We start from the raw sequence: 10849 nt of genomic DNA, 5'->3' as shown, positions 1-10849 counted from the left end.
GTCAGAAGAGGAGCTGGATGTGGCGCGGCGAAAAAGCACCTTCAAGCAGCTTTTTGGCTCCAGTGAAATCTTTGTGGCACCGGGAGAGAAACATGCTCACAGACCAGAGCGACAGACGAGCCTCATCGTTCAGAGCAAAGCCGCAGAGCAGTGAGTGAATGAAAGGGCTCCTCTAGCTTTGTGTTGTAATTTTATAGGGTAGTACTTTGATTGCGGATTTACTTTCAATTTCAACTTTTAATTTATTGGAAAACCAGATATGGGGGATAAAAAAATGTCCAAAACGTTGCCTTTTCAAGGTTCATATTGCTTCTGATTTTTGTCTCTGCAGTTACATGAATGGAAGAGAGGCAATGGGAAAGTCCCAGTTTGAGAAAGCTGTGATCTGCTTCTTTAAAGCCATCACACTGCAGCCAGAGCAGGTGCTGCACTACATATGACACAGACTTACCCATGTTCAAATTTACTGTATGTTAAGATTTGTGCCTCAGCAGTTAATGGTGGGGCTGTACTGACTCGGGGTGGTTTTATCCTAATAAAATAAAGTTTTCGATTGTTTATCTCACTTCAGTCATTATCGATTTAATTCTAACCTGCTGCTGTGTGTTTGTAGACTCAGCTGTATGTGAGCCAGGCGGAGGCCTACCTGCAGCTGTGTGACTTCCAGTCAGCGGCAGCCTGCTATAAACGGGCCTGGCTCCTGGAGCCCGGTGCCTTCAGCGCCCGCCTGGCCTTCATCTACTACCTCCAGGTCTCCGCAGCACTCCTCTGCTCTGGCTGGGCTGATTGTAACGCAGCCTTCATAAACTCAGAGATTAATGCCCAAACTAAAATCAATTAAGGGTTATCTCTCTGTTTCGTGTTGTCTTCAGGGCCAGTGTTTGTTTGACGGAGGCCTTTTCCTCGAGGCTCTGGAGGCCTTCACAAAAGCTGCGGAGCTGAGGCCCGACTGCAGGGCCTACGAGGTCAGAAGGTCGGAAACCTGCGTACTAAGATCATGTTAATCATTTAGTTTTTTTTGGCCAAAATTTTAAAAAAGAAAACATGCCTTCCAAACCCGCAGGCATGTTATATTATACAAAATACAGCTTTTTAAAGTTGTATGCTCCTCCCCTTTAGCCAAAATTAAAATTTTAAGTTCCTCCTCAGTGCTTAAAAAATTATTTAACATACCTTCTCTTTTTGCACCAACCCCCTCTCCTCTCATAAATAACAAGCAGTACCTAAGTCATATCTAAATATTCAGTTCTAATCCTATTCTGAATTCATTATTATTTTTCTTGAATAATATATATCAAAAGGCTGTTGTAAAGTAATGAAAAAGAACTGATGAGGAGTATTGTGACGGCCATTTCAGAGGACGTATGGTCTTTAAGGTCATGGGAAACTTATGGAAATTCACAGGTAAAAATGTGCATAAACACTGTGTATGTAGATGTGTTGATACATTGATCAAAATCACAGTGAACAAGAAGAGCACTTAAGCCTTCAGATGAGACGTACAGTTTTGTTGTTATGGCTTTGATTCTAGTTTTTCTGTTTGTGATTCACACACATTGTTCATGAATGTCTTTTGTCCAGCCTGGCCTGTCTGACAGCTGCAGGACGCCACGCTGACTGTCTGAAGCTGGTGAACGACTGGATGCTGTCAGATGGTCCCACCGCCGACCTCTACGTCCTCAGAGCCCGACTGCACAAACTGCTCAGCCAGGTTACAGCTGCAGAGACTTCTTACACCTCACACACCTAAAACCAGCAACCACACACACATCTGCGGCTCGGCTGACGCTGCAAAGAATCGGGCAGTTAAAGGGAAACTTTCGTATACACACATTCAGATGTGTGTGGTGACGCTGATGTTCTCTCGTGTCCAGACATCACAATGTTATCAAGACGTGAGGTCGGCGTTGGCGTTGAACCCAGCATGTCGTGAAGCCGCAGCCCTGCTGCTGCAGCTGCAGGAGGCCAGTGAACGGGCCAGACTAAAGGCCGTGGACAGAGCGTCCACCGGCCGGCTGCCTGACGCCCTCTGCATGATCAACGTCGCTCTGGAGAACTGCCCCCAGGATGCACGCCTCTACCTGTTCAGGTGAGTCCACATGAAACATTCAGACCTGAATGAAACCGAGTGGTGAAAACTGTACAAGATCTGAGTTACAAAGGTGCTGTAAAATAAAACAAAACGTACAAGATGACATCTTAGCATGTTTTTGGACTGTGGGGGGAGACGAAGCCCCCCTGAATAAAAAGCATACAGACGTGGAGAGAACATACCAACATATAGTGACGTCTGAGCTGGCGTTTTACATTTTCCGATTTTAAAAATCTCAGAGCTAAACTTGATCTATTTGGCTGCATTTATTTCATTTAAATCCAAATTAAATCTGTTTCATTCACTCCAATTCTCCATCAGAGGGATTCTGTACCGACGTCTGAAAGACTTCACAGCAGCCATTGAGGATCTGGTGACGGCTGTGGAGCTGAGCGAGGAGGAGGAGGAGGAGGAGAAGGAGGAGGTCAGAGTTCAGGAGGAGGCCACAGTCGAGAAGGACGAGCGCAGCTCCGCGGAGGAGGAGGTGACCTTTCAGCTCGTTCTCACCTACAATGACTTTGCTGTTCAGTGCTTCAGCCGAGGCCTCTACGCCGAGGCCACTCTGCTTCTCAACAAGGCCATCGAGGAGGAGAAGAGCGAGCCGGCTCTGTACCTGAACAGAGGAGGTGAGTGAGTGTGTGTGTGTGTGTGTGTGTGTGTGTGTGTGTGTGTGTGTGTGTGTGATGACGTCATTTTTACCTATGGAGAAAATACATGCTATTTCAACTAGGTGACCTGTCACAATCAATGTTGCTGCTAATCAGGCAATGATCATCAAAAAAAAAATCTATTTTGCATGTGGTAATGAAAATGATTTAAAAAATCAGAACAAAAACAGTGGCATCATGACAAAAACCTTTAACTTGTTAAAATTACTATATATATACATATAAAAAAACATATACATATACATATACATATAAACTGGTTCAAAGGATCCATCTGGGATGTTCGTGTGTGTGTGTGTGTGTGTGTGTGTGTTACAGATTGTTTCTTTAAACAGGGTGATTGGTGTTTCGCCATGGCCGACTACCAGCAGGCTGAGGAGATGATGCGGCCTGATGACCCTGCTGTCCGGCTCCGCCTCGCTGTCCTCCACAACACGTTGGGCTCTCTCTGCTTCCAGGACGGGTCAGACCCACACTAACACACACGCAAATTAACACCCACACAAACTCATTCAAACCCGAGGAGGACGGGCATCAAATCCTGTTTCGAGGCGGTGTTTGTGAACGTGTATGTGTGCGTCTGCAGGTGTTTCCAGGAGGCAGCTGACATGTTTTCTCTGGCCGTCCAGTACGACCCCACAGCCAGTCAGTACTATGAGAACAGATCCAAGGCCTTCCGGAAACTCCAAAACTTGGACAGAGCCAGACGGGACTTCATCTGCACGCTGATCCTGGATCCCACCAACGAGGAGGTGCGAGCTCTGTCTCGCCATCCAGATCCACTGACATGAGACACTTTTTCAGAGGATTTAGTCACAAAAACATTATATAATCTTTTTATTCAATGTGCTGAACAGTCTCCATAGCTTATAGTGCTAAAAAGTGGTAAATTGTGTATGTGTGTGTGTTTGTTTTGTAGCTGCCTCCTCTGCTCATGCATCTGTTCCCCGGCTGCAGCGTGTCTGATGTTCTGTCCAGTCCAGCAGGACAAGCAGTCAGAGACCAGCTGATGGACACCATCCAGGCCTGCAGCTCCTCCTCTGATCAGCAGAGGTCAGCAACCCGACAGCCGTTAGGACTAAAGCAGCGCAGCAGAACGTGTTGATAAGACCATGTAGTCCTTATAAAGACCTTATGTTCCTCATATAAACTTTTTCCACACGCGTGTGCTGGCTTGGTTTGGTATTGTTTGACTTTGCACGTCACATGTCTGTGTTACCCATTATTTTACAGCAAAATGCCACAAAACTATATTTATTATTATAATTATTATTCATTTAAAGTTATCTAAAAGAATTATTATTTTAAGCACTTTTTTCTTTTAAAGGAGGCCTATTTGTTCAGGTTTGAAAGGGTTAAGCATCCTCCTCGCGCAGAATCTGCTGAAAAAAAATGACTTGAATGTTTTTTATTCACAGCTTATTGTCAGCGTGTAAAGATGCTCCATGTAACCAGCAGCATACTGAGACAAATGTGTCTTGTGTTGTAATGTGTTGTTAGACTGAGTGAGAAGCTGCAGAAGATGACTCTGACCGGTGAGAACACAGCGAGCCAATCAGAGGCCCCGCCTGCAGCAGGAAAGGAGCTGAAGCTGTGTGTGAACCAACAGGAGATGCAGCTCATTGTGAGGAGCCCTCAGCAGGTACTGACGGGGGAATCATGAATGAACACAGCAGCAGGGTTGTTTGTATCCAATGACATTCAGTTCTTACAAAAAGCTGCTAATTTTTGAAGGTGTATTACAATATAAAACTAATATCCTTTAGAGCAACTGATCGAGACACGGGTAGAAAGAATAAAGCAAATTTTCATAAACAGAGATCATTGAAAACTTTCAAAATCGATGTGAAACCACACAAAGCAATGTGCCTTTCTCACAGCACTTCAGAGTGAGCAGGAAAAGCTCAGGTGTCACTAATTACACTAACGAGGGCTCTGTTCCTCTGCTGCCCTCATGTGCTCCTTGGAAATTTCGCACTTCCCAGCTGTGCAGTCGTTACCACAACATAAAAGTGCTCTGCTTAGAAAAAGCAGCAAACATGGATGCTAGAAATAAAAATGGTTTTTTTTGGTGGCTGATGTTTTACTAAAAACCCAAAAAAATCAAAAAGGCTTGGTCATATTTTTTGTCCCAGTACAAAATCATGGACTCTGCATCTACTAATACCAGGGAATGCAAGGCATATTATGAGGGATGGTTAGACATTTAGATGATTTTTAAAACACGTTTTGCAGTTCAAAGTTTGCTTGCTTGCTGTAGCTAATAGAAGCAGATACTAAAGTGTGTAACTACTAAAAGTAAACGATAACTACTAAAAACAAAATAACCAAATATATGATTTTTTTTTTACTGTCAATTGTTGACACTGTTTCCATGCTTTGCTTCATTTCTGCTACCCAGAAATGTCATGCACTTCGGGAATCACCGAAAATCCTCAATTTCCCACTTCTAATCACAGTTTTGGAGGGCCGTTTATGTGGTCGTACCTCATGAATATGGTAAATACAATATTTCCGAGGAGTACGTGAAGGTAGCATAAGTGTCTCAGCGACAGAGAGCCAGTATGAACAACACCAGAATCCTGAAATCAAAGCAGCTACATGACATTCAGCCATCATTAATTTCATTATTTTCACCTGGGCCTTTCCTGCTGTCATAAGTCAAACTGTCCTCCATCCTACCAGAACAATATCACCATAAACACAAGCTACAGACCTTCCAAACCTTTTGTCACGAGTACATGATGCTCAACTTTGTGTGGAACTGTGGCAGGTTGAAGAAGTGGTTGGATCATTTCTCCATGAATGTCCAGCTGCGCACCACACTGGGCCACGCCAAACCACACACCACCCACCATCAGCACCACCACCAGCATCCACACAGTGCAACACAACCAGTCCGCCCTGAGATACAAGAGGTGGTCGCACTACAAGAGATTTGGGCTCCACATCTCAGAAGTGATAATTGATTTTGCTTTGGATGGGAAGTAAATAATACATTTTTCTTTGCCTCAGACTTAAAACTTATTCCAGCAGGGGTTTGATGTGCTTAAACTTTGGCTGCAAACACTGTGAATCACTTTTAACAGCCGTTTAAACTGAAGAAAATCTACAAAACTTAACTATGCTCCTCTAACCCACACATAAAGAAAAATCTTTGTCTGTTTATCATCATATTTTTGATTCGTTTTGTGCAGCGCATGCTAAATCATATGTGCGTAGCCGCAACGCATCCATATGTGCCCATATGTTTTACAGATTTTGTGGGTATTTCTACTCCAGTAGTAAAGTTATTCTGTGATGTCTAAATTGTACAAGTTAAAATAAATAAGTAAATTGTAAAGAAAAAAATACAGAAATAAGTACAACGAAAGAGGAATGATTATAAAAAAATAAATAATAAGTAAATGCTACTCATCTTACCCAGCTAATAATAGGAATAGAACTAACACTAATAAATGCATGTATAAAAGCATGTTAGCATGTTATATCTACATGATCTTTGATTTCATCTTACAGAAAAACACTGAGGCAGACTGTAGAGTCTGAAACATCACCTCTCTAAAACTCTGTGGTATTATCCTTTAATTAGCATGCTGTCATGCGCTGTAGTCCAAAGGGTGGCAGCAGAGGCACAGTTTTAGCATGATAGCATTTCTCAGGATCCCTTAACAGTGTGCTGGACTGGTTACATTCTGTGTATCCATTATGAGTACTGTCTCTACAGCAGATCCCCATCTACATTTTGCAAGTGATCTCATTTGTCCGATTTGCTCAATTCTTTGTACGCATTTAAACACCGAAACTTAAGGGATTAATCTGTCAAAAATATAGCAAATTCATTGTTTTGTGAAACTGTGTTGATAAAGTGTTCTTTCCTTCTCTTTCTCTTTCTCTCTCTTTGTCCTGTGATATTTTTTTCTGTCTCCGTGTCTCTGTTCTCCACCTGACCTGTAAACATCTGTGTTAATCAATGACCCAAACCCATACCACAAACCAGACCTGAAAGTTTCCTGTAATGATCTTCACAGACGACCTACTTGCTGTTAGTTATATTCTTTGTCATTACCAGTAAATAGCACAATCTAAAATGTGTGTTTTCAGTTTAAAAAGTACAAAAGTAGGAGGACAGCAAGTACTGGCACATTTTTGAAGTCATTCCATCCAAAGTATAATCTTGAGCACACAGCTAATGCCTTACATGGTTTGTTTACACGAGGGCACAGCTGACTGGTACATTGGTTTGTTTACATGAAGGCACTTCTGATTGGTACGGTGGTTTGTTTACATGGGGGCACACCTGATTGGTACAGTGGTTTGTTTAAATGAGGGTACAGCTCATCCCTACGGTCGTTTGTTTAAATGAGGGTACAGCTCATCCCTACAGTCATTTGTTTACATGAGGGCACAGCTGATCGGTACAGTGGTTTGTTTACATGAGGGCACAGCTGTTTGGGACACTGGATTGTTTACATGAGGGCACAGCTGATTGGTATAATGGTTTGTTTACATGAAGGCGTGTTACAGTAATAATAGTAGTAGATGGGAAAGTACATAAGCATTTTCTCTTGCAGATTTACTGAAAAGAGAAAAATACACATAAAAAAATACACATAAAATGTAAATAGTTTATACCTGATGAATTTCTCTCTGTTGCTCAACTGAAGTGATGAATCTGATCGTATCGCTGGTGATGAGTACTAGCAGTGAAGATGTGTTGTGGCTGCAGCTCTGTGGTGTTCTCAGAGCGTCAGCTGGCCTCGCAGCATTAACAACAGCTGTGGCAACAGCTGACACACAGCGAAAGGACCTGTGGCACATTGGCTGCTGCCTCACCATAGAAAGTACCCACAGCACACAGCGAAAAGCACAAACATACCAAACATACCAGAGTCTGTCACAGTCACTTCTCACTGTGGTTGTTGGTGCTTAATTGACTCTAATGAAATTGATATTCTCTCTTTGCCGTGTCTGAATTGACTGGAATATTGGAGAAAGCACTTTTTTTCTGGTGTCTAAGTCATATTTTTTTATGTGTTCAGATGTTTTTTTTTTATTATATTTTGATACCCACTGAAATTCCACACCGCCGTGGAATGTGGGTGCAGACGACCACGAAAGAGACGACCATGCTCACTCCTGTGTCAATCAGCGCTTATTGTGTTGACACGGTTGATGTCTGCTGAGCAGTGGCCGCCCAATAAGACCCTTAGACAGTGTGTGTGTGTGTGTGTGTGTGTGTGTGTGTTTCTATTCTTGTGAGGACCACATTTCCTAGGAACAGGATTTGTACGGTCATGAAAAACCTGGAAACAGCATGGAATTTGCAAATAGCAATTTCTAGGCCTGGAAAAGTTTTGTAAAACTAAATATATCCTTAAAGTTTTGGAAGAGTCAGGAAATTTTGTTTCACAAACCTGTATAATAACAAATGTTGTGATCAAGGACAGCTGTGAATTTGGAAATCCAATGCTGATTTCTGTTCCCTCCCCAGTGCTAATCCTTTTCCAAATTCATTATTTTTTATTAATGATATATATTTTAAAAAGATAATACATAGTAATGAAAAACAAGAAGTAAAACAAGGAGTATCAACGGTCATTTTGTTAAAATTTGCCTCAAAGTCATGGCAATTTATTGGTAAATAAGCTATGAACCCTGTCAGGGTCAGCTGATCCTGAAAATCCTTATAATCCCAATGGCATTTTCCAGGTCCTCACAACGGCTGCTTTTAGGTTAGGTCTTTAATTTAGGGTCAGGATTAGGATTGGGTTGGTATTAGATTTTTAGTAACTGAACCGTTAGTATCAGTGATCACAGACAGAAGAAAGTCTTCATAAGCATAGAAGTACAGTCCTGAATGTGTGTGGGCCTCAGCCCCTCAGCAGAGCGGTGCGGGATAGACAGTGGTCGTAAAGGAGCTGAAAAGTGTTTCACACTTGTGCAATAAAAGGCTCAAGTTACCGTCCTGTCAGGGCCGGGAGGCGCAGCCAGCCGGGTGGTGCCGGTGGCCCAGCCAGCCAAGTCTCTGAGCCCAGACAAAAACACCTTTCTCTGGGCACAGGAGCTGGCGGCTTGGCCCCGACTCAAAACATTCCCTGGTGGAGGGGAGGTTCATTCACGTTTTGGCCCGAGACTGTTTTGTCTAAGATATGCAGAACACGTTTGTAGTCTTTGGGTAGTGTTCGGGGCAGGTGACGTGCGCGGACGCACAACTCCATGTCCTCCTGAAGTGAAAGTGGAACGGGATATGTGGGTTTGGAATTGGATTAGTGTTGCTAGACTGCAGTGGGCCTTGAAGTATGTGCCAGTCAGGGTTTTTGTCAATGGTCGGGGTCTGCAGAGCACGTATCACCGCGTTATGATGACGGCTCAGATGGTCGAGGCTGTTAAAATTCCACGAAACGTCCCTAAAGACCAGTTGAAACAGGGTCACAACATTTCATTTTATTCTTCAGAATATTACACAATGATCAAAAGCAAACACACTAGACTGAATATACAATTTGCAATAAATAACAATATGATAATGATAAAAGTTTTCAGCAGTCTGAACAGTGCACATTAAGCAACCATCATAGCCAAAACTGCTTGATTGGTGAACCAGAGTTAACCCTTTGAAATTTGATTTCTGTCAAAAACATGGGGAAAGGGCAGTGAGCAATGAAAGAAGAAATGAAGCAAGAGGTCAGTGGAAAATACAAGAAAATTACCTGAAAAAAGAAGAAAGTTAACATAAACAAACAAACAAGACTTGGAAAAAGTGATAAAAAATTATAATTATTCCGTAATAATTCTGTCTGTAATAAGTTAAGTTTTTCCCTAACTGTCTTTTTCTCCTAGACATTTTTTCCTTAGCTTTTTGGTGGATGTTTAAAATTTAAGTTTAAAAAAATTACCTCAAGGTGTTCTTCTACATATTTTTTTCCCCGGTTCAGGGATTATTTTTGGGGAGTTTTCTTTAGTTGGTCTAAGGACAGAGGGATGTCGTACGCTGGAAAGCCTTGAAAAAGAGGCAAATTGTGATTTGTGATAATGGGCTTTATACATACAATTCAACTGACTTTACTTGACTTAAGACATCTCATCTACAGGAAAGGGACTGATGTAAGGTCACAGTGACCTTGACCTTTGACCACCAAAATCTAATTAGCACATCACTGAGTCCAAGTGAACGTTGGTGCCAAATTTGAAGAAATTCAGGCAAGTTGTTCTCGAGGTTTTTCATTCACGAGAAGGAAATGGATTTAATTTTTCCCGTGACATTTTCCCTAGCGTTTATTTAAAAAGATATATTTTTAAATCTACTAATTTCTTGCAGTTGGTGGAACTATTCCTACCTTTGCTCGTTGCCCTTCTCCCATGTTTTGAAAGAAATCATTCCAACTTTCTTGGAGTTCAAAGGTTCAAATATTTCTGACAGGTGTTTTAAAGCAGCACAAGAAAAGTGATGTGGCTCCAGGTTATAAAGGGTTAACAGACAGAGGAGTCCACCTGCTGCTCCAGAAACACATCAAGATGCTTCAGTCGGGTTACAGACTGATGTCTGGGGCCGCCGCTTCCCCTCGCTCCAACGTCTGATGCTCCACATGACACATTTGGCACCTCGAGGACGTATAAAAACGGTAAAATGTGCTTTACAGTCTTGTAATTCTCATAAACGAATTCGGCCGCGTGCTTCCTTTCCCTGAGAGAGACGGGAAAGAGAAAGAGGAGGGGGGACAGACAGACAGAGGCGAGCAGACGAAGCGTCTCCCCTGAGGAACATTTCTAAAGACAATTTATATATTTTGGAGAGATAAACCATCTGCCTGTTTGTTCTTCTCATAAATTTTCCAGTCAGTTTTACTGGCTTGTCTCAGCCACCGTCTCCCTGTCCGTGCTGTGTGTGTTCTCTCGTAGCGTGCTGCCTGTCCTCGGCTTTGGACAAGCGCTTCAGACAGCTGTGTTCTTATCGGGTCTTTGAGGGCAGCGGAGGCCCGACTCGCTCTTTGTTCTTGCCCTTAAATTTTTCATGACCACATCAGGGTACTTTTGGTTCTCCACCTGCTAGCTTCAGTGGCTGGAGGATTCCTAAAGTCGCTGCTGA

General features: G+C 42.6%; 1 protein-coding gene across 1 annotated transcript; it reads left to right on the top strand.

The window, feature by feature from the left end:
* Nucleotides 1-353: 353 nt before the first annotated feature.
* Nucleotides 354-6052, top strand: LOC121944727 (tetratricopeptide repeat protein 16). Its single transcript, XM_042488614.1, has 12 exons — nt 354-422; nt 614-751; nt 873-973; nt 1582-1711; nt 1875-2089; nt 2414-2516; nt 2577-2718; nt 3079-3223; nt 3347-3512; nt 3680-3813; nt 4261-4402; nt 5534-6052. Exons 1-12 carry the CDS (start codon nt 354-356, stop codon nt 5666-5668), a joined length of 1620 nt encoding a protein of 539 aa, XP_042344548.1. The 3' UTR covers nt 5669-6052.
* The last annotated feature ends 4797 nt before the right edge of the window (nt 6053-10849 follow it).

This window comes from Plectropomus leopardus, chromosome 6 (genome assembly GCF_008729295.1).
Source record: "Plectropomus leopardus isolate mb chromosome 6, YSFRI_Pleo_2.0, whole genome shotgun sequence".
In the NCBI taxonomy this organism is placed as follows: Eukaryota; Metazoa; Chordata; class Actinopteri; order Perciformes; family Serranidae; genus Plectropomus; species Plectropomus leopardus.
Note: the sequence above shows the minus strand (reverse complement) of the source record. Positions and strands in the feature narration are given on the sequence as shown.

Coding starts and splice junctions, on each gene's coding strand:
- LOC121944727 (XM_042488614.1), top strand. CDS start 354: ATGGGAAAGTCCCAGTTTGAGAAAGCTGTGATCTGCTTCTTTAAAGCC. Junction 974..1,581: donor AGGGCCTACGAGGTCAGAAG/GTCGGAAACCTG, acceptor TCTTTTGTCCAG/CCTGGCCTGTCTGACAGCTG. Junction 3,513..3,679: donor TGGATCCCACCAACGAGGAG/GTGCGAGCTCTG, acceptor TTTGTTTTGTAG/CTGCCTCCTCTGCTCATGCA.